The 24,768-nt window shown below is 42.2% G+C and overlaps 1 protein-coding gene across 1 annotated transcript in view; it reads left to right on the forward strand.

Moving 5' to 3' along the window:
- cpne9 (copine family member IX) overlaps positions 1-24,768 on the forward strand; it is a 226,224-nt gene that overhangs the window by 133,930 nt on the left and 67,526 nt on the right. The window contains 5 exon segments of the mRNA XM_062456646.1: positions 6,488-6,591; positions 9,313-9,417; positions 10,352-10,393; positions 13,516-13,591; positions 19,599-19,652. Of these exon segments, the coding sequence (XP_062312630.1) occupies positions 6,488-6,591; positions 9,313-9,417; positions 10,352-10,393; positions 13,516-13,591; positions 19,599-19,652 (381 nt within the window).

Consider the following 24,768-nt stretch of genomic DNA (forward strand, 5'->3'; position numbering starts at 1 on the left):
TGATCATACAACAACCGGGGTGAGTGTGTGCGTATCCGCGCATCTTTTAAAGACGCTTTATCGGACGTGGCCCAATGGATATGCGCTGCTAACATGGGTGTGGTAGTGGGCGGAGGAAAGGAAGGTGGAGTAAGACGCCTTACGTCCCCGATGACTGACGCGCGCTGCCCGATTGCCCTGCCTGAACTAGCTGCGCTTATTAACTACGCAGACAGTGAAACTGAGAAAAATGGCTTCAAAGTTCTTAGACTATCCAGCCAAATGTGTTGTGGGTACATTAGTGGTAGTGCACTGATTGAACATGTATTAATGAAATAATATTTATGCATAAAAAACATGGCCACAGATTTGACCCATGACCCCAAAAATGCAGATTCTACACATGTGAGGTTTGTCCCTAACTGCGGTCAAGAGGTCGCGCAGTGGGCCCCTGGCAAGACACATATAGATTTTGGAATGTGCTCTGTTCAAGGGAAGAGGCCCCGGGGAAGACCCAGGACACGCTGGAGGGACTATGTCTCTCGGCTGGCCTGGGAACGCCTCGGGGTCCCCCAGGAAGAGCTGGTGGAAGTGGCCGGGGAGAGGAAAGTCTGGGCCTCCCTGCTTAGGTTGCTGTCCCCGCGACCCGACCCCCGGACAAGCGGAAGATGATGGATGGATGGATGGCTCTGTTCAACCTCTGGAAAGAGCAGGATGCAGAGAATATAATTTGTACTGTTAAAGGGCATGTTTTGTGGTTACTATATTTGTACTGTCCGGACATACATAAAGGCCATCTGAGAGACATGTTCTTCACTCATGCTGACCACTCTGTCGTGGGGAAGTCACATGATCCGAGTTCGGGCTAATAAACCAAGTCAACCAAATCATCAGTATCGTGCCTCTCTTTTCGGCCAGCCTGCCTCCAGACAGAAATACATTCTATCATACACTCTGCCTTTGGATTTCCTTATATAGCTATACAGGTAATGCAGAAGCTAAGTGCAGTAACGTCAATGTTTTTGATGTTTTATCCAGCTCGCTTTGTTTTCAGTATAACAAAAACATGTCTACTATTTTAACAACTTTGTTTATGTTTTGTTTATGGATTTCTTGATTTTTTGAAATTTGAAAAGTATGAGTAATTCAGTATAATTAAATCAATGCCCACGTATAATTTTTGCGAGATCAGGCTCATCAGCAACTTGGGCTGCAAGTGCACTCTGTCTCGCCAGGGGTGCGTGAAACGTTTGGTTTTTATTACAATTGGATTAGTGCATGATGTACAGAAAAAGAGGTCCAAATCAAGAAAACTCAAATGCCATTTGGATTATTGTTATCTTGGAGTTATGAGTGCAGGAAAGTTTCCAGTGAGATTTAGCCGTTCTGACTTGAATGCTAGCTAGTGTTACTATTCGCTTTCTAGCTAGTGACAAAACAATTTGATTTACTGTATGATGAGGAAGGAAACAAAGATGTTATTTGAATGATCATGAAGATACAAAGGATACAGCCTTCAGGGCTAATGAGTTAACCAAACAATACTTTGGTTTCATGTGTGAGGGGTAGCCAATACACTAGTCATTAGCTAACGTTAGCTAGCCAGCTTGGGTAACGTTAGCTAGCTAATGCGTGTAGCTAACGTTGGGATGCACCGATATGTAAATGTTGGCCGATGCCGATAACCGATACATGCCGATAAATACAAAGCCCTGAGTCTGATTACAAAAACAAAAGGCAAACAAATACAGTGGACATCTGCTTTTATTAAAACCTTAACTGCATAAAACATCTAGATCTTTATTACCAAAATGATTGATACCATTTTACCAAAAAATAAGTGGTTCAACGGGCGGAAATAATCCATAATTTATCATCTTTAATTTGTCGACCAAATGTTCTTATCGGACCAATAACACTAAAAATAAACATTTATTGGCCGATACCGATATGGCCGCCGATATATTGTGCATCCCCAGCAAATGTGTTAGTGTTAAACTGGAGGTTTAAGTGCAGTTATTTTGCAATTGGTTTAGTTTGTTTCGTTCATGTTTGGCTGAATGGTTAAGTGAAAAGATGTGAGATGATGTAGAAAGTGGTGATCAGTGAGCCCAAAGTAAGGGTTGGCAGAATTATATGTAGACCTTAATTGCATCCAATGTAGGGGGCAAACAGAACACATTAACTGCTTTTTTGCGTTTTGTTTCGGTTTTGATTGTATCCGATGTATGGGGAAACAAATACAGAGCGCAGTAACTAAATTTACTGTGGTTTGCCTCGGTTTTTAGTGTGATTTTGTAATTACTGCAATTCTTTATAACCCTTTTCTCTAAAAACAGAGCAAGATTGAACTCTAAAACACAGGCTTAACACGGCCATTTCGAACATTTAAAATTGGGTTCTACCACTTAATTCATTTCTGAGGGGAAACCAGATAACGATTATTGCAAGAGCTGCATGAAACGACCGTCTAGAGTTTCCGCTTGCAGTCAGGGAGGAGTTAAAAACGCCTCCTTAAAGTCGGACATTCCTGCTTCTCATGATTTGCTGTGTTGACGTCAGTCATGGCCAATCAAGCGCTGTTTGCTTACTTTATCGCTGACAAACTGCATGGTTGCGAATTTAATTGTTTTCGCATTAGAACTTGCATGAACCAGTGCACTGGAATTTGTCATTTTATGTATTGAGATATGTTAAACTCTTTCTCCAATCTGCAGATTAATAATAGCTCTGTCATGGAAGTCGCTTTGGATAAAAGCGTCTGCTAAATGCATAAATGTAATACAACCAGAACTCAATTAAACTTAGTCTTTCCGTTAGTGAAGAGGCAGACTAAAACCCTTTCTTCAACAAATATTTAACTGTTTGGTCCAGATTTGAGCATTGGCAAAACTGAAGGTGTCAGAATAAATACAAAACACGCGTCAAAGTTGTCATGTGTGAGTCTGGCCAATCATGAAATAGCTGTGTCGTCATTAGAACCCGTGCAGTTGCTCTTGAGAAAATGTGCTCGGCTACACAGCCGGCTGTTCTCAGATCGATCTCACGGTACTTTGATGGATACATCACAGTGACCTAGCCTCGGCGCTGTCTCAAGTCAGACAAAAAGTCTAACCAGAATTCACTGTTTCAAGTCAGTCGGCTGCAGCTGGCCGGTGTCGGTGCTGCATGAAGTCGAACACACCTAATCTAAAATCACATGTGCATGTCAGAAACGTGATAGCTACGCAAGTGCCCACATGATCACAACCTAGGATTATTGTTACGGACCTCTCTGAACTTGCACGGCTAAAATGTATGCTCGATGTCTAGAGGGAATTGAGGGTCTAACAACTGTAGCCACAATGAACACGAACAAGACGGGGTGTCAATAGCCAGGTGTTTATTAACAAAAACAATGTCACAGGAGAACAAGGGAACAGTGCCAAATAAAATAAAACAACAAAAGTTCTAAATACCCTGCCTAACCCAAATAATCCTTGCCTAGTGTAGTAACAGGGAGTAAGGTGATGGTAGTGTATGCCCATGGGCGGCTTACCAGTCCCCTCTCCCCTGTGAGCATTTGGAGCAAACATAACCTATAAAACACGAACAAAGTAGAACAAACATAAACGGATAAAGAATGTCGCTTAACGTATCAAAGTATGAGACGCACTAATGTGCCGACACAAACACTGACCCGCCAATAACTAAGTTGCAAAAAACTCGGAACACAGTCGGCTGGCTCCCGAACAGAGGACAGTTCCAGCTTATGAAGGCAGCAGGCAGACGGACATACGATTGGGTGGAAGCTGGATTGGGCATGACGATCCAGGCCAATTGCGGACAGACAACACAAACTGCAAGGCCCTAGGTAAGGCCGTAACACTTAGGCCTACGTACAGCCCAACGCAGACGCTACGTCAAAAAAAAGAGGTGGGTATGTTGCGAAAACGCTAAATTACTTTAATTAATTGACAGCTTAGCTCATCTCTCTAATAATGCCAGGAATCTATGTCTGCATTTCCCACAATTATCTCGAGAACCGGGCACTGTGCAAAGTTCATATTTTGTAGGTGTCCTTTTTATAATCCAAGGGAGTGCAGTGCCATATTTGACCATTTTGGATAATTCACTGCCAGTTTTGCTCTTTTCGCTCTTGACTCTCAGCCATATTGAGTTGATTGAGCTGCACTCAGCTAGCTCTCGCGAGTTATGGATATAGTAAGCCGAAAACAGGCATAAGACTGGAACAATATTATATCTTATGTCTGTGTGATACAGATAATCCAAGACAATTTTACAAATGAAATACTGGCTAACTAACTAGAAAAATACAGTATTTAAAGTGGATGGTTTATTTCAGTAGGCATAGCTGAAAGGTTATAAGCAGGCCCAAACCTAATACGCGGGCGCAGAATTCCGACAAAAACCCACAGATTTTCAAATAGAACGCATTGGTCTGAGGACAAATTTAAATTAACTTCTCAACTCATATTTACATAAGATTTACATTTATTCATTTAGCAGACGCTTTTATCCAAAGCGACTTCCAAGAGAGAGCTTTACAAAAGTGCATAGGTCACTGATCATAACAACGAGATAGCGCCAAACATTGCGGGTAGCCTAAACATGAAGCATACATCGCGAAAAACCAAATAAGTGCCAAAGGGAAGAACTATAAGAGCATGTATTAAACAAGCCACAACCAAACAACATGAACCTCAAAAAGTGCAAAAGTGTACCTGTAGAAAAGCAAGCAACAGTAAAATATTTCACAGCGAGCAAGAATTTTAAATCAGTTACAACTAACCAACAAGAGCAACAAGTCTCTCAATCAGAGTCATTGTGATCCTGGAGGAAACGAACACCAGGTCCAGCAAATCATTCCTAAGTACCGTTGTACTCCTGGAAAAAGTGCGTCTTAAGCCTTTTCTTGAAGGTGGGGAGACAGTCAGCAGTGTCTCTGATGGAGGTGGGGAGTTGATTCCACCATTGGGGGGTCAGATGGCTGAGTGGTTAGGGAATTGGGCTATCAATCAAAAGGTTGCCGGATCGATTCCCAGCTGTGCAAAATGACGTTGTGTCCTTGGGCAAGGCACTTCACCCTACTTGCCTCTGGGAAAATGTCCCTGTACTTACTGTAAGTCGCTCTGGATAAGAGCGTCTGCTAAATGACTAAATGTAAATGTTGGGACCCGGCGCTCTTGAGCGGTGGGACCACCAGACGGTTGTCAGAAGAAGACCGTAGGTGACGGGTGGGGGTGTATTACGTCTATACGTTATACACGTATTACGTGTATGACAATATTCAGTGTCAAAATGTTGTGGAACATCTTCAGTCGCTCCGACATAAGAACAGGTAGGCTAGCGGAATTCCGCAGATTTTCAGTCTCTCTGCGGAAATCTGTGGAATTCCGCTAGCCTACCTGTTCTTATGTCGGAGCGACTGAAGATTTTCACCACAAAAGAAATTCTGCGTATTATGTTTGGGCCTGGTTGTAGACTACCCAAAGTTACAACAGTTTAGCCTAGAAAGACAACAGGGATTTGATTGTCATTGCTTTAGGCATCATCACTTGCTGGAAACAATCCAATTGGCAATTCACAAATAAGTTTTTTGGGTCCCTGTAAATGTAGTTGTTCTGTTTGGTGAATTGGGCCTTCAATTATGTCTCAGCCATTGTGCCTGTCATGACTTCTGTTATGAACTAAATGTCTAGTTGTTTGTGGTGGTAAGACAATTTAACAGAGAACCAATATAATACATTTGGATCAACATAAGCAATTGATAACGTAGGAAACAGCAGACAAATGAAGGCTACATAATAATTTGAATGAATGTACCAGAGTATTGGCAATTTGTTAAAAAATAATGAGAAATTGCTATGTCCATAAGTGACTAGAATAGATGTTGTGGCGGTTGAACAAATTCTTCAAAGATGACAGAATTTCAATTGTGCTCTACATGACCATAATCAAATCATAAACTATCCTTTTGCACAAATAAATAGATACTAAATATTTATTATTGATTATAATTAGCTTTTAACACAATTTTGATTTAGAAATATATTTATTGATACATTTATTATGGCATGTTTGGTCCTCCCATAGTTTGGGGCTGGGTGTTGACTATGTTGAAAATGTAAATTCATAACTAAGTCGATGAGTGGAGTGTGGACGTACAAGCTGAGCAAGGAACATACTGCATGCAAGACAGGGAGTCGTGGGTTTTCTTTGCCACTTTCCTCCTTGGCAGATATTCACCAACACAAATGTTTCATGATATTATCGTATGGTTACGCTTGTAAACATTGTATTCTGCCATTCATTATCAAGGTTTGCTAGTAGATTTTAAGGTTGACTTTAAATTACAATAGAACAAAGCAGAATATATATTTGTTATTATTAGAATAAATGATATTTCCAGCTAGTCTTGAATTCACTCCAAAATAGTAATAGTTACTATTTTCTTCTTCTTTGATCAAATTTTGTGTCTGATATTGAGAAATTGTCCCCTTCTCAGGACATTGCCACCATGCAGCTGTGTGCCAACAAGCTGGACAAAAAGGACTTCTTCGGAAAGTCAGATCCCTTCTTGGTCTTTTACCGCAGTAACGAGGATGGAACGTGAGTGTGCGCACTCGTGCATACGAGTATGTGAGTGAGAGAGAAAGTGAGAATGTGTGCACAGTATGCGTGTGATTGTGTCAAATGAGGAGAGGTATAGTCTCTGAGTTACCAGCACCCTTCTCCTCTATAAACACCAGGCCCCCTCCATGTGATCCCCAATAAATCAGAACAACACACAGGATTTATAGCAAAAATAGACTACGCTTTTTTTTTTTAAAGGTCACACTAAATACTGTTCATAAAAGGATTTGCATCAACTAAAGTTAGGAAACAATGTCCCACCAATGGGGGTAGAATGACACTCCTAGTGTAGCATATGAACCCAAGGTTAGCGACTGTACTAGCCCAACAAAGCTACCTGGCACCCAAGGATGTAGTGGGGGCTAAACGCACGTAAACACCGTTTACGCACCTCCCGAAATTGGGAAATAGCGTTTATCCACCTCTAAATTACAGAAATTGCGTTTATCCACCTCTAAATAGCGTTTATGCGCGTTTACGCACATCTAAGTTCCCTGCGCCTCGTATTCTGCCGTTGGAATAATCCGAAATAAATTTGGTGTAATTTTAAAACACCTAAGACTAAATTTCATATTGTTTAACATATAAACGCTGTAGTCTGAATCATTTCATCTGCGCTGTAGGGTCTGTGACCCTCCAATCAATGCGTTGCGGCTGTGGCGGCGACACCAATCAGGATCCACGAAGTATGTACACACACGTTGTGGATTAGTTTACCTGTTCAGAATGGATTAATTAGCCATGGATATCATGCGATTTTTGAAGAGACCATCGAGTGCTCCCACTCCCACAGATGCCCGCAAAAGGCCTCAAGTACAGAGTGGTCAATTCACGTTTGTAAACGTTGTTTTGGTTTGCACAACATCGCATTAAGACAGGGACAAACGGCTAGCCTACTATTATTAACGTTCTTTTAATTACGATGATGCAGATACAAGCCAACCTTACCGGTTCCATCCAAATAGGCCTAATGAAACGTAAAAATGATAGTCCCTGGCCTACCAATTTTTTGTTTAGGGAGAGAAGTCTCCCTCCCAATGCCAATATTGCAGAAATCTCACCAAATGCATTAGCAACAACAATCATTATACTACATTTACTAATTGTAAAAGTTAAAACTTTAGTCATTTCTGGGAGTGATGCAAATCGTCCTACTTCTCCTGCAGGAGAGTTAGTGGTTCACACCTCTGTGTTGTCAGTAGCGTCCTTGGTGCACCCAGGGCAGTTGTCACTAACAAGGGGGTCCACTTTTTATCAGTTCAGAAGTTTAGTCAACGTTCTCCATACATACGCTTTAGGACATAGAATGATCTGTGGTGGATCAGGGGTAATGTTGGGAAACTCAGGTGCGCCTCGTTGCTCACTCCGAGATAGGCTCATGCCTATGCTGGGTTTTGAAACAACCATCCCTTGTTGGTCGGCTAGAGCGCATTGTTGCTCTTACATTTACATTTTGTCATTTAGCAGACGCTCTTATCCAGAGCGACTTACAGTAAGTACAGGGACATTCCCCCGAGGCAAGTAGGGTGAAGTGCCTTGCCCAAGGACACAACGTCAGTTGGCACGGCCGGGAATCGAACTGGCAACCTTCGGATTACTAGCCCGATTCCCTCACCGCTCAGCCAACTGACTCCCTAACTGCTCTTGAACCAATAGGTCCACTTGCATCCTTTGTCTGCCTCGATCCAAACATGTCTCTCCTTCTGAGCCATCTTCAACCCAGCCACAGCCAATCCCCATCTGAGATCCTCCCCCTTCCAAGGTCATGCTCCTGTCTTAAATAAAACAACAAACCCCTATAATACCCCTACAGGGGTTAAAGTGAAAAAAAATCGGGGGGTCAGGGGGGGTGGAGAGAAACGCTTTTTTGTCTTCTGCTAGTTTTCTACACAGGGTGACCAGTGGCTAAGAAATTGTGAATGACAGGTCATGTTCCGCAATAAATGTGCACAAACGTATTTCAAAGTCGCAGACACGGTCAGTCATAGACAACGACGTGTCAGCTGTAACAGTTGCCCCCGGCAACGTTGTGGTAAGTTTGAGTGCACGGGCAGCGGCTCTATGACCGGGGTCATGATGAGCAAGCACTTTCTTACCGCTGCTGGCATATAGTAGCTTCCTTGAGCAAAACGTGCAGAAACAAGCACCAGGCTCTCAGTTTCTTGCACCAACTGCCAAAAGGCTTGCCGTCTCTACCTTCTTCTATCCACGACCAGCGCCATTTATTTTCGAGTCCTTTATCTATGGGTAGGACATCATCCCCAGGCTTCATGAATTTGAGCTCCATGCTTTCACGGACAAAGCTAACGTGATGTATGGATCTCATTCACACTGTGTTGCCAGGACCCGCCCTGTTCTGCTTCTGATAGGCTTGTAACGTTAGTTATAGCTGCATTCCCCTCATATGATTGGTAGGTGAAATCAATTGACTCTGAAATATTAAACCGCATGCAAGTTCCCATTTTCTTTTTTCTCATGGCCGCACGCCGGACATCCGGCACGGTGCCGGAACACTTTAAGCCCTGCCCCTATGACACTTCACCCTACTGGCTAATCAATCACCGTTTCTCCACTTAACATCCCCACATTATGTAAAATGTTACCCCAGGTTGACCATGAGCTAATTAACATTGTAATGGCCCACAACACTTGTGTCCATCATCTCCAATCCCACTTTCTGTGCACTCTGTGATCCAGGTTCACCATCTGCCACAAGACAGAGGTGATAAAGAACACTCTGAACCCTGTGTGGCAGTCCTTCACAATCCCTGTGCGAGCCCTCTGTAATGGAGACTATGACAGGTAGGTGTCATTTCTGACAAAAAAATCATATATTAAGGCAAGATTTATGACCTGGGGATAATCTATTCCCTTGGTAAACTTCCTTCGCATGTGTACTGTTCTGGGAACTCTCTTGGATTAGGATTACTATGGAGTTTGTCCCCCTTTGTAGGTGCCTACAGTACATTATGTGTGACTAGTAAACTTATTGTGAAATGTCTCAAATATACTTATTTAGTAATATATTATATTAGTAATAGAATAAAAAATACATATTCAGTTATTACGTATTCATATTCATGTCAAATGTACTATATATCAAAATACATAAAACATTTAGCAGGTTCCCCCAACCCCCAAGAGGTGCTAACAGGGCTACCGCGGTGGCTGGAGGAGGAATATAGGATTGCTGTAATGCTCCGTAGTGGTCAGAATAATGCCAGCAGTCGGCCGTGCCATTTTACAGGACAGCGCTGGTGTTATTGGGATCAACATGGAGTCTGTGCACTGTTTGCTGGAATACAGGCACACACACTCCTATACACACACATACAGTACATATACAAAAACAAATACACAACACACCAACACGTAAACACACATTGATGTTGCTTAGGAGTTTCAATGCCAGTGGGCTCAGCTTTATGATTATTTTGTAAGCAAATTAATCGTTTTCTCCTTTTAATCATTCAAGGAATCACACTCACATTATCATTTTGATAGGCAGAATACTTCCAAACAAACACCATTTACTCAAGTAATGTTTTTCTCCCTCTCCTTTGCATCTTTATCCTCTTTTTCCTCCCCTTTCTTTCTCTTCCAATCTCCTTTTCTTACAGTTTACACTTCTGTTTCTCCCTCTTTCCCTCTTGCGTGTGAAACATACATACACACACACACTCTTCCTCACAATTCTCATCTTTCTCGCTTATTTTCTCTCCCTCCCTTTCTTCAGGACTGTGAAGGTGGACGTGTATGATTGGGACAGAGATGGAAGGTAGTTTGCTGTCTCCCCTCCTCCCTTTTCCCACTATTCATATATCTTCCTGTCTCAAGACAGCCTACAGCACAGACACTCCAAATCTCTCTCAAATGTCACTCTCCTTCCATCCCTGATTTCTTACTACTTATTTGAAATTCTCCTTCGTAGGGCACAGACAGATAAATTACACTGCAATTTATCTGTCTAATATGAGGGTTTGAGGGTTGTTTTCTACACTTGAGGGTTGTTTTCTACACTTCATTTTCATCTCTTTCCCTCTCTCTCACCCCCCTCATTTTTCTAATTTCCCCCATTTTCTCTCCCTCCCCCCATTTCACCATCCTATTTCTTCCTCATTCCTCTCCATCTACAGACCTCAACCCCCCCTATCCACACCCCTATAGCCAACCGCACCTACACCATATTCCCATGAGGACCCCATCAAAGATCACATACCTTGGTGGCAATGTTGTCATGTAGGGCTTTGAGTGGTGATATTAGGATGGAGGATGACAGCTGTGAGACTTGGCACTTCCTGGTTTTCTCCAGAAAGGGGCCAAATGTATTAGTAATTGAAAGGTCATACAAAGCCCCTATCCAGAGAACTAGAGCTGGCACATGTTTTTAAAACGTCTAATATGGTGCCCCTTTTGCCTTTCTTTTAAACTTTATATTTAATGGAATATATATCTCTATTAGATAGAGTTAATATCATCAGGGTTCTTGCAGGTTTCAGTAAGTCAAATTGAAGACATTATAAGACCATAAAGATTGAAATTTAAGACCTACACGACGCACTACCAAAACAATATTCGTTGAAAAAGCATTATTTTAATTTACAGATAAAGCAATCACATTAGTAACCTAATTGAATATTTTTTGGCCAAAGTTTGCAGCGAGCCTCGTACCTGGAGCTGGGTACCGCTTGTAACCAACAGCGGAAATCGCTGCGATCTGGCCATGTCTCGTTGAAAGTACATTTTCCCATTTTCCACACGTAGCCAAACTTTAACAAACTCTGAGGAGACGCGGACGTATTTCGCGGGCAGGTATTGCATATATCATGGGATTTGTAGTTTTATCACCGCGTACGTACCAACACCAATATCCCCCAGAAAGAACTACAACACACTGAACCAACGTTCTCAGGGCAGCGTTCTGATGGTTTTGTTTGTAGCAAAGAGCTCCGCTTTGTAGGCCATGACTCAATACTTTTTTGCGACTTTGTAATAACTTTCTGCGGCCAGCGTTTCTGGAAATGAACGAGACCTGGGGGGTATTCGTCGTAGCTCGCTAAGCGGTTTAGCGAGCTAATTTTCAGGCTAAGATAAAAAACGCCCCTCTTTTTGGTTCGTGGAAGCAACTTTCGATAAATCACCATAGTAACATATCAATTACCACTAACCTGCTCCAGAGCAGGCTAACGTAAGTGTAGCTGGATAAGCTTGCCACACCCCCAGAAAATAACATGGCAGCTCCCTTTTTGAGAGACCCAGTTGACCAAGGAGCTATATTTTAGTTCGATTAGCTTTCCATACCAATAGAGTTCTTCGCGATTGCCAATTAGATCCTTTATTTCACACGGATGAGTTCTTGTTTGAGCGATATCGATTCAGCCGACATGGACTCATTTATTTGCAAGACCTTCTCAGGCCGTACATTGCAAATATCACACGCTGCAGCAAGCTTTATGCTTTATTATGAGCTTATGCTGCTGTATGTGAATATGTAACGCTATGTTTTACGAAATGTCTTGTCTTATTTGTTGTGCCTGTGCTTTTTATATGTTTCACTGTGGGAGAGTGGGAAACGTCATATCGACTTTTTATGTCTTGACATGTGAAGAAATTGACAATAAAGCTACTTGAAACTTTAACTGTGCTTCAGACTGCATAGCCTTGAGGTTTTTTTGCGTCATGTAGGCTATAGGCTACATTTTTATACAGTATAGGCGATGCAGAAAACATTGGCAAAGCCGCAGCATGCGTTGCTGTAATCAAAGAGGGATTTACACATATGCCTACATGCATATACACATATATAGTACATGATATAAGCGCAGTAGCCTACATATATCCTCATAATTGTCTATGAATTCGTATCAATTAGATACTCTTTGGCCTTGTTTTTATCTAGCCTACTTATTCTGAAAGAGTTGAGATAATTATTTTCGCTAGCAAGATCTCATTCGATTTCCATTAAGCCTATACCAGCAGGCACAATTAAAGAAATGTGATCTGATTAATTGGGGTAATGAGGCACTTAAGATGTGCCTATACATTTCCCCAAAACTTTCGCATTTAGCTTATTGGCAATTTTTTCCCAAGCTGCTTGTCTTTGGCAGCGGTGGCGGTGTTTGACTTAGCCATGATAATATGCTTATTGTCTAGAGACTCATTATAATAGTTTGCTCGGATGGCAAGAATAGCCTATCACCGCTCTCTCTTTCGTCTTTTCCGCCATCATACCGTTAGAAAATCACGGTTTTGGTGATCGACCTTTCCTGCCTTTTGAAGTAGGACGTGCACGTGCAATTTCCCTGATAAGTTTAGCCTGATTGAAATTAACCACATGATTTGGATGCGGATCAGCCGTTGACGAACCGATATTTGCTGTTCTCACTCATCTCGCTAATGTTAACGGGCTAAAGGGACAATTGATTAACTTAGCTTCAACCCTTACGACAAACGGGGCCCTGACTAAATGAAATTTAAGACCTCGGATGAACATCTGGCTGTTTTTAAGACATTTTAAGGCCTTAAATTTAAAGTTCAGAATTTTAGACTTTTTAAGACCCCGCGGGAACCCTGTATCATACATACTGTAGAAGAGGCTAAAATCTGTAGGTTGCTATTGATACTGGTACAAGTCATTATTTTAGATAGCCAGTGTGCTTTGAAGAGGAGCACTGGACTGGCCTGGCCTGGACCAAAATACGAACCTGGTGATTGAGGAAACATTCTGTATGTATTTGAGCAGTGACAGAACTATAGCCTGATCCATATGCCTCCCTGCGACTTAAACATCCATGTTTGATGACTCAACTCAACTGTAAACACGTAGCACAGCTCTATATGTTCCACATCAAAGGAGGAGCAGGACTGGCATGTAAATCCTCACTCCTCTCTCGTCCACAGTCACGACTTTATCGGAGAGTTCACCACAAGCTACAGAGAGCTGTCCAAAGGCCAGAGCCAGTTCAACGTCTATGAGGTAAATGGAGGTAGAAGGAAGCAGGTTAAACATCTTAAGACACTAGGCTTTATTTGGTAAGACCCATAATATTATGTGTATGTGTTCATTGCAGTTGAATAGCTGGGACTATTCAAGCAATGGCTTCATAAATTGGCAACTGCCTCTGTTTTTTTTATTACACACCATATTCAGATTGGTGCCTTTATCGCCAATGTGTTCTTTAAGAAGACAGGTCAAGATTTAGATAATGTGCATGCATGTATTCCTATGTACACATTCTGTTAAATATAAAACACATGCATTATATAATTTGAAGATCCTGTAAAGTGGAATTGAAAACTAGTTTTAAGTTCACCACACCACAGAAGAATGTGTTATTAATTACTCATCCAAATTCAAATGGAAAAAAAAAACAGACAAGTATGTTAAACTAGGCTTTGAAATCGTGAGAAAATCAGCACTCTTCTCTGCTTGAGACTGGGGGGGGGGGGGGGCGTGTCGCCTGAAGGAGCTGAAGCTCCGCCCCTTGCTGCCTATCTACGACCTAGATAATGGACGATACGTCAAGCCGAACAAAACAGTATAGAATTTGAATGTATTTGTTCAATGAGTGAAACATACAGATGCATATAAATGAAATGTTCCCCTGAGCTGTAACACAGGAGTAAAAATGGACACCAGAGACAGCAGACAGTGAGCTCTCCAACTACTTCTAGCACATTAGCTACCATTTCACCAAAATACCATCATTCTACACCGAGTAGCCTAATATCAAGTTAGCGGTTACCATACATTACTTACTGTTTGGAAGTATGGGGAAACACTTACAAAACCAACACTGAACCTATATTCATCCTTCAAAGGACAGCCTTAAGAATTGTAAATAAAACCACTTATAGAGCACCAACTACTCCACTGTTTATTAAATTAAAATTAAAAGCACTAAAATTCAGAGATATTGTTGAGTTCAAAACTGCACAAATGATGTACAAAATAACTAATCAACAGCTATCGAACAGTATTTAAGGGTTGTTTCAAATGAGAGAGAGCAAACATCACTTAAGGCCGAATTATACTTCTCCGACTCCGTTACGGACAGACGGACGGACTGGTTGAATTTATAGTACTCCGAAGGCTGTGGGTGCTGAAAACAATTCACCGCCAGAAGAGTAGGTGGCGCACTGTTTTTTTGTAAGTCGTCGTGGAGTGTTTATTTACCTAGGTTATCGAGAAGTCGGAGCAAATTTACAAATTAGCCGTTTCATCAATAAAATACGCACATTTTCAGCAACTACACTGCCCATTTCTCGTCACATTTTTATTCAGATGCTGATTTACATGTACTGTTTAGCTGAAATATGAATTGTAAAAACGTACAGCAATGGCGGTCAAAGGATTCTGTTCGTCCTGTTTATCACGGCAACCCTGCCCCTGACGCAAGCGGTTCTTAATACTGACCAATCACAGCCAAGGGGGTCTCCGTAGCTCTCCGTCGCTCTCCGAAATTACTACGGGTAGTTAGAAAATTCAGTAGGTGCACGTCGAGCTCTCCGGGGCTCTCCGAGGGCTGACGGAGAGCTCGTAGAGGGCGTTCCACGGAGACAAGGGCGTTCCCATGTGTCCGTTTTTACGAAAAACGCAGAAGCATATATCGGCCTTTAGACGCCTTACGTCCCCGACAAAAGGATGACGCGCGCTGCCCGATTGCCCTGCCTGAACTACGGCAACCCCGCCCCTGACGCAAGCGGTTCTTAATACTGACCAATCACAGCCAAGGGGGTCTCCGTAGCTCTCCGTCGCTCTCCGAAATTACGACGGATAGTTAGAAAATTCAGGAGGTGCACGTCGAGCTCTCCGGGGCTCTCCGAGGGCTGACGGAGAGCTCGTAGAGGGCGTTCCACAGAGACGAGGGCGTTCCCATGTGTCAGTTTTTCGAAAAATGCAGAAGCATATATCGGCCTTTAGACGCCTTACATCCCCGACAAAAGGATGACGCGCGCTGCCCGATTGCCCTGCCTGAACTAGCTGCGCTTATTTGTGTTATAGATTTAAATGGGATTACATTTATTTGTTATTCATTTACATACATTAGCTGACAAAGATGAATTAATTTTAAATTGTCTATATTTACACCCTAAATATATATATATATTATATAGGGAATCCGCTACAGACCAGGCGTTATTCAGATGCTATTTTAAGGGCGCACTGCTGGCGAGGCCAGGGTCTTCTTCCTGCGAAGCTGCGTTACATTTTTTTCATGTCAATGATTAAAAAGATTTTAATGAGAAATCTCTATGTATGTGAACTTGATTTGTAACAATTGTGGCAATTTCTTCCCATTGGCACTTGGTTGCTTATCACAGTGTATGCTCATGTTTTTACGGAGCCCCTAAAGGGACATGGAAAAAAAAAAAAAAAGTTTCTGGTGCGCACGAGAAAGTATCTTCTCAGACACATGGAGGCGAGGTGGAGGCTCGAAAACCACATTATTTGGTGGCCGGTGGATCACCAATAAAAACTGTGCGAGTTGCAGCATATTGCTGCTGCCATCAACTGTGCCAGTGATACCCCGAGTTGAGATACAATTTGAAAACAAAAGCGTTTTGTTATGAACAGTATTAACGTTTGGACTGATAACGAGGATGTAGAGTGTAGCGATTGCGCCGAAGCTAACTGTATTTCCAGTTTTTGACATATGATGATATATGCACATTATTAAAGAAATATATTTGGTTACACTGTGTTCTGCAGTTATCTATAGGTAGGATATATGATGTTATCCTGTATTCCATGCAGTCAGGGCATCTTCTCCTCCTGCACCCATAGTGGATGTGATGTTGAGACAGCGCTGAATTTTGAGTTAAGATTTGAGTTGGATTTTACAAGGTGTTTGTGGAACAATTATCACTCAGTACAAGCGCAAATAACACTGCTGGATTTAATCTTCATGATAATGATGATATGGAGTGAAAAAACGTGTGTGATGAAAACAAAACATATAAATATTATGAGTAATCGTTCTTCCCACGTTTACTTTCTGCAGTCTGACTACAGTACGGTCATCTGTGTCGCCAATTCCCACTGTCTCCAAAATGTGCGTAAGTGTGGGGGGCCGCACATTCTCCCGTCCAGTTTGTTTCTTATAAATCAAAACCTTTGCGTGGGAAGTGGTGTACGCACATTTTCAGCCCCGTTTTGTGCGTACGCCACGTTTATAAATGAGACTCCTGGTCAAGACAGGTGTATCCCTTGAGCCAAAACAGACGACACCAGGGGCCTCTTGTATAAACGTTGCGTACGCACAAAAAGCTTGCGTACGCTGGTTTTCACGCACACTTTGTGATGTATAAAGATTTACTTGACGTGAGAATGTGCGGGCCGTCACGGAAAGTTTTAAGCAGACGTGAAGGCCGATTTATACTTCTCCGTTTTTACGGATACGGACACAGGGAACGCCCTCTCTGACGAGGAAATCCCTCTCCGTGCCCTCTCCGAGCCCCTCGGAGAGCTCTACGTGCACCTCCTGATTTTCCTGACTATCCGTCTGTCCGTCATTTTACGGATACCCCTTGGCTGTGATTGGTCCGTATTAAGAACCGCTTGCGTCAGGGGCAGGGTTGCCGTGATAAACAGGACGAACAGAATCCTTTGACCGCCATTGCTGTAAGTTTTTACAATTCATATTTCAACTAAACAGTACATGTAAATCAGCATCTGAATAAAAATGTGACGAGAAATGGGCAGTGTAGTTGCTGAAAATGTGCGTATTTTATTGATGAAACGGCTAATTTGTACATTTGCTCCGACTTCTCCATAACCTAGGTAAATAAACACTCGATGACGACTTACAAAAAAACGTTCCGCCACCTACTCTTCTGGCGGTGAATTGTTTTCAGCACCCACAGCCTTCGGAGTACTATAAATTCAACCAATCCGTCCGACTACGTCCGTCCGTAACGGAGTCGGAGAAGTATAATTCGGCCTTAAGAATGTGCGGACGCTGGTTTTCACGCACACTTTGTGATGTATAAAGATTTACTTGATGTGAGAATGTGCGGGCCGTCACGGAAAGTTTTGAGCAGACGTGAGAATGTGCGGACCGTCTGCAAAGTCTTGTCTGGCTCTGTAACGTGGCGATTTCTAACTGAAAAGTGCCAAAACTCACCAAACATTACAAAATAAAGTTTCCACTACTACGTTTATGACGTTGACTATTCAAAAAACATAAAAATAAAAGTTTGATCATTAATGTGGATGATAACATCAAAATGCCAAAACGGGAAATGCTATATAGCCTTCTGTTTAATCCGCCACCACTTAATAACATGTGAAACTTGAGGGTGTCAAACGAACGACAAAATCACTCAGGAAATGCATGTCACGCTAACCCTATAGCTGCCATGCTGTTACGATGCGGCACCACTCGTTTCTTCATTTAAAGTTTTACATCGGACCATTTCTTCTTAATTTCTGCCATGGTCCGGTTCTCTGAACCCACACCCTATAATAATAATAATGATTTTATTTGTAATGCACTTTACATTTAGCTAAATCTAAAAGTGCTACAGGTTAAAAACAAGAAAGGCCGCAAATAGTGACAGTTTTCCACTCCGCCGACTTTCTTTTGTCGCTAATACCTGATGACAGGCCGACAAACAGGACACATTTTCTCGCCTCCACCTCTGTTGTCAGAACCTCGATCTCACAGTCACCGTATTTCTTCAAATACAGTGCGGCGTTTATTAAATAACGTTCATTTTTGGTGCAGCGTTTATTCGAAGAAATACGGTAATTCAGACAAAGAAATGACCTCAGGAGCGCATTTATAGTCCATCTGCATATTCATTTATGGGAGGAGGCAAGGCGGGGTCAGTGGCTCGTTCACGTGCGGTCAATCTCACGTTGATTGTGGTTTATAAAGGAAAGGTGCGCAGGACCTGGCGTACGACCGGTTTTATACATGTGAATATTTCTGTGCGTAGGTACTTTTCGAGTTTTGGCCGTACGCCATCTTCTGGTATGAAAGCTGCGCAATCCTTTATACATGAGGCCCCAGACGACGACAAGTTTCTCGTGAGCACGAGAAAGTTTTTTTCTTTCATGTCCCTTTAGGGGCTCCATATGTTTTGGCTTCCCGCAATGTTTTTTGTGGCTATCTCATTGTTTATGATCATTGACCTATGCACTTTTTGTAAAGCTCTCTCTTGGAAGTCGCTTTGGATAAAAGCGTCTGCTAAATGAATACATGTAAATTTAATTTACACCCACGCCTAATTTGGGTGGGTTTCTTCTCCCATCCCCATACAATGTCACTTCCCTATCTTTTACGGCCCTGACGAGAACGTCGGTCTCCAAGGCTGTGAACCGCTCCTGGCATGCGCCTGGCAAATCCGCCATTATAATAGCAATCCGCCATAAGCGCGCCTGCTCTTAAAGGGAATGTGAGATGACGCTTTGATTGGTTTATTGCACGTTACGCCCAAACCACACCTATGATTAATGTAGCTACTTCAGACCAACCCATTTTAGATTTGCGTCGGACGCAAGAGTCATTTATCCCGCCGGCATAATAGCAAAAGCGCCGTAGTCCCACGCACAAAGTTACTTGCGTTTTGCGTTTCTTACTTGTGTTTCAGATCGTTAAAATAGGGCCCTTTGTGTGTTTGCTCAGCAAGCTGGAGGAAGAATCTTGCCTCCACAAATGTATGTAAATAGAATGTCTGTGTTTTTGTCTTATATCTGTATGCCTGTTTTCAGTTTGTCATGAGGGGTATTGTGTATAGACTGAAGAAAATATAGAATTTTACAAAATGTGTAAAAAATGAAGAGGTCAGATTCATATTCAAATGCACTGTGCAAGTAAAGTCCCTATCTTTCAGTACTAATCCTTTATGTTGCAAAGCAATACATTTGTTAATTACATTCCGCATCAGCATCTACCAACAGGAAATTATGCTGCAAAGCTGATTTTTCCTCCAATGCACCACTGCTAAGATATTCTCAATTCCCTCTTGTTGTCAAGGTTTTGAATCCAAAAAAGAGAGGCAAGAAGAAGAAATACATCAATTCGGGGACAGTGAGTACCACATTGAACCATTTTTCCATCGATTTTACTGATGTGATTCATGGCGGTTTGTCATGTCATATGCAGTAAATGTATGGCTTTGGTCTTGCCTCTTTCACTCTTATCTTTATTGGGTGTGCTCAAGCCTTCGGCGAGCACAACCATTGTTCTCTCACATATACAGTACCAGTCAAAGGTTTGGACACATTTTCCCGTATCCAAACTTTTGACTGGTACTGTATATTATTAGGGTTCCTCCGGTAGGAGGAAACCTATTGTTTTTGTTAGTATTCTTATTATAATTTTTCCTCTTCTCCGTGAAATGGCTCAATAAATCAAAAAGTCCTTGACCCCGATTTTTTCAAATTTGGCCCAATGATACAACAGGTCACTCAATACTCCCAGACCGCTAATGGCCCATGTACGCCCATAGGTGGCGCTAAAAGCCACGCCCAAAGTCTACGTGATTTCCCCTGCCCCATTACTCCAAAATGCCTGAAAATTGGTATACATACCTTATTTCTCATGGGGAACAAAAAAGCCAAAAGAACCCATAAGGTACAGCTAGATTTTGCTGGTACAACCTTCAAAACCATTGTCCTCATGAACCATAGATCCAATCGACTTGAAAATTGTTACATATTTGTAGAATACAGGTCTTTCTATAGGATCAAATTAAATAAGGAATGCAATGCAAAATGGCTGAAAGAAGTGTATTTATGTAAATGTACACATTGCCACAATTTCTTTAATAAATCAAATATAATTTTGACTGATGGTTTTTCAAACCTTATTGGCTTCAAGGTGACATCATTCTGAAGTACCATACGCAATTTCACCTTGATATGTCACAATATGATTGAACTAGAGAGGGTACAATTTCTGGGGAAATTGTAGGGTTTGCTTGCTTGTGTCGGTTGCGGTTGCAGAGGGGTCCATTTTTTAATGACATTTTTACAACTGATATTTCTGTATATTTTATATAAAAATGCATACTTATTATTTATGAAGATTACATAGATTTAAAAGCATATTTTTTGTGCCGCTCATTTACAACTCAAAATACTAAGAGTGAAGTGTAGAATGAAATAGTTGTCTTCTCATTTCCCCTGCAAGAGGGAATGGTGATCGGCTATATAGAAGCCTCATAGTTAAATCAAAACGAATACATTTGGCAGACCGGTGTAAAAATTGACCCAATCTCTATGACTTAAATGTCGGTTTTTCCCTTCTCGTGATATTTTCAGGCATTTAGTACGGTGGCCCTGAAGTGCAAATCACACCCACTAACATGAGTGCATCCCCCAAATGAAAACACTCCCCCCAAATATGAGTCAACTCCCCCCAAATAGGATGACTTGCTCACCTCCCCCCAATACAAAGACACGCTCCCCCAAATGGGAAACAACATTACATTAACTCAAAAACACATTACATTAACTCAAAACGGAAAGGGTAGGTACAACACTTTGTCGCTGAATGGATGCAGTAACTAACAAGAAATTGATCAACAGAAGTACAAAATGCAATAGCCTGACAGAGTTACGTGCACCAGGACATTTGTTTGCTATGGAAGCATGTAGCAAATAGTAGGCTACTTATGCAAAAGTATATTTTGCATGCTAAATGTAAAAATCGATAGCCAAACAATTATCCAGGTCCACGTAACTCTGTTAAGTTGTACAAGTTGTACCTTGTTGTAAAGGTGACTAATCAAGCTTTCCAACGATATAAAATACAATACCAATTGGTATTATTGAAGGGGAGGAATAATCGACCGAAATAATGTTTCCGAACGTTTTTTGAGGGGTTTATGTGAGAGAACAAAGGTTGTGCTCTCGCCGAAGGCTTGAGCACACCCAATTAAATGTAATTGCTCAACAGCGTGTGTGCTCCAAATTCTCACAGACTTATCCTGCCCCTTGACACTAGGGTGACCACCTTTCCCGCTTTGCGTTGTGCCGCACAGAATTTTCACCCCTTGTCCCGCACGTCGCATATTGGAAATGCTGTGCGATACAATAAGCAGGACAGGTGGTCACACTACCTGACACGCGCGAGCTTGGTGAGACGCACATGCATCCTTTCTGGAAATTGCAATGTCTCGTGCATACTTATGAATAATTATGTTATAAAATAAAAAAAAGAATATAAGTATGCAGTGGCATAACGACATCTCTGACGTTGATAACAAACCAAACCGTTAACAAATCGGTTGAAAATTGAGCAAGTTATGGTCCTTTAAAAAGTACATGTAGCACCAACACAATGTTATGGGTGAGCGAGTTAACTGTAGCAAGATGGCCGCAATATGCGGACGTTCTAGACTCCGCCGTAAGACATCTAGCCTTTATATACCGTATTTCTTCGAATAAACGCTGCGGTGTTTATTAAATAACGTTAATTTTTGGTGCAGCGTTTATTCGAGGGCGGCATTTATTCGAGAGCGGCGTTTAATTAGTAAGAGAGATTTCGTGAATTGTAGCTGCAGTGCAGCCACAATGCCAGTGCAGCTGGCATTGTGACAAATGAATCATGCAGCTAAAAACACAGGTTTCATTTAGGCTACTACCGCTGACCTCCTTGTCTATTCTTTGTTTGTCTATGAGTGCGGCAACTCCCTTTCTCATTGGCAATCAATTAGGTGTGCGTTCGTAATGCAACTGTCTCAAATACAAGTGTTCTACATTGTGTAAAAATCTGAAGCAGCATGCCTAAACGTTCATACACGTTAGCTTTCAAACAGAAAGCTGTGCAGAAAGTTATGTACATGTGTAATAAATACTGGGGTTGAATTTAACCAATTAAATAACCGTTTTCAGATTTTTTGGGTGCAGCGTTTATTCGAGGGCGGCGTTTATTACACAACGTTCATTTTTGGTGCAGCGTTTATTCGAGGGCGGCGTTTATTCTAGGGCGGCGTTTATTCGAAGAAATACGGTATATATATGGGCTGACCAAGCTCCCACCCTCACTCCTTGGTTTTTAGCTCCTGTTTCATTTAGCTTCCAATCGCAGCTCGCCGTTACGAATATAAATTCTTTTTCGGCGGCCATTATTGTTTTCAACTGGAATCGCCTCATGGCCGTGTTGGAGGCAGCCACGTTCGGTAAGTATTTTCACCTATTTTTGCCAATTGTACCAATTGTGTTGGGTTGCGGCCCGGGGGAGGGTGGGGTGGCACCTCGATTTGCGGCCTTGGGGGGGGGGGGGGGGGGTGCTGTTGATACATCTCGCCTAGGGCGCCGAATGTGCTAGGACCGGCACTGCGCATAGTCATAGCAGCCATATCTTGGTTGTATCATGTTCATGACATAAGTTCACCATTTTCCAGTTCAGTCAATTCTACACCAAAAAAGTCGAGCAGGGCAGCCTTCAAGAGATGTGGGAATTGTGCTTTTAGCCAGATGGTCCGATCATTTTTGTGATTTGTGGAAAACTTGCAATTTGAGTGAGAGTGCATTGTTTTGACGTTAGCCTTAGAATCAGACTTCGGTCACTCACTGGCAGTGTGTAAACAATTTTGTATTTCACTCAATTCTACTCCAAAAACGTCAGGGAGGACTGCTTTCTGTAGACACAAGCCTGCTGAAGATAGCCAGTATCTAGGATTTTTCAAAGCAAGCCTGTTTTATTCGTCATAGCCAGGCTAGTTTGGCCCGTTTCACTCAGTCAGACTATTTAAAGGTCTCTGACACTCAGAATCACTGTTTACAGGCAAAGGTCGAGCTGGTCTTTGGTCAGATGTGTATATTGACCAGTTTAGAGCTAAATACTCTTGCCAGAGCCTGAAATTGAACCTGTGTTTTGAGTGACTTTGCATGGGTCTCCATCAGGTCAACACATTTGGATTCAAGTTCAAGTATTGCCACTGCATTTCACAGTCAAAACTGAAGTCTGTATCAAGTGTAGATGGAAAAAGCTTCATTTTCACAACTGACATGGACTTCATTAGTCACTTTACAGGTCTGGAGGGTCATGCAGAGGCCTGCTCAACAGAGTACAACAGAGGATGCTGAGAGCAACACAGACCCCTTGCTGGACTACCCCTCTCTAGCTGGACAGCTTCTCTTCAGCCCTGACCCCAGGACACCTTCATCCAGCTGGCCTGCCTTGCCTGCAGGCCCTGCCTGCCAGCCCTCCAGAGACAGACAGTCACCCCACAGACACAGTAGCTCTGCAGACTGCTTTTTTGAGGAGATTGATGGAAAAGGACAAACCAACATTTTCTACTTTGATGAAAGTCTTTCATCAAAAAGACTTTCCATGTCCTAGCATGCCAAGCTGCTGACTTTTAAGTGTCTTAAGTGATGAAAGCAGTTCAAGTGATAGACTTTTGACGTGAATCCAATGATTATTCTTCTGAAAAAACACCCAAGAGAAGTACTGCTTCTTGGATGATTTGTGCTCCACAGTACATCTCACACATTTACTTTTGTTTCCATGGGATTCATGAGCTTTTGGTGTCCTACAAAGTAAGGTCTCAGGTTCACATCTAGCCAGCCAGTCTTTGGGCCTGTCATAATTTTGTGTGTAGGCCACATATGTAGTTATGCTAGTTTGAGACTACAATAGCAATGGAAATAAGAGGGAATGCACTTAAGAGGGCGGCTTTGTCCACATACAACAAAGTAGGTCTACTTTTATCGGACAAGAGGCATTCCATGAGTGCTGACATTTGACTGCCTCAGACAGCATAAGTCCGCCACTGGGCCTTATGAAAAGGCTCTTGTCTTGATTTGCAACTAGGGGATGTTCTAGACCATGGGGCCAAGCTGGGGCCAGTTGTACTGTTGGAAAGGCCAGTTACATTAAACACTATTGTTGTCATATAGTTTTCTTCCCAGCATTGCAAGCACTAACAGGCAAAAGCAGTGGCGCTCCAGAAATGTTTCATAGGAGTGACAAAAAAGAGAAGCAGAAAAGTGCAACACCCTGCCACTACCATTATCTATAATTCACTTTCCTGAGTCTCATCTGTGTTGTATGTCTGCAAACTGCTTGTTGTGTTCGTTCAGTTATATGTTTGTAATGTTATGGTTTGTTAGTTAATACAATCTTGTTGGTCACCCTGATTGTGCATGTTGTGTAGTTTAATAGGACCAGAGAGTGGGGATAGTGTACGGGC

Source organism: Osmerus eperlanus, chromosome 1, assembly GCF_963692335.1.
Source record: "Osmerus eperlanus chromosome 1, fOsmEpe2.1, whole genome shotgun sequence".
Lineage (NCBI taxonomy): Eukaryota > Metazoa > Chordata > Actinopteri > Osmeriformes > Osmeridae > Osmerus > Osmerus eperlanus.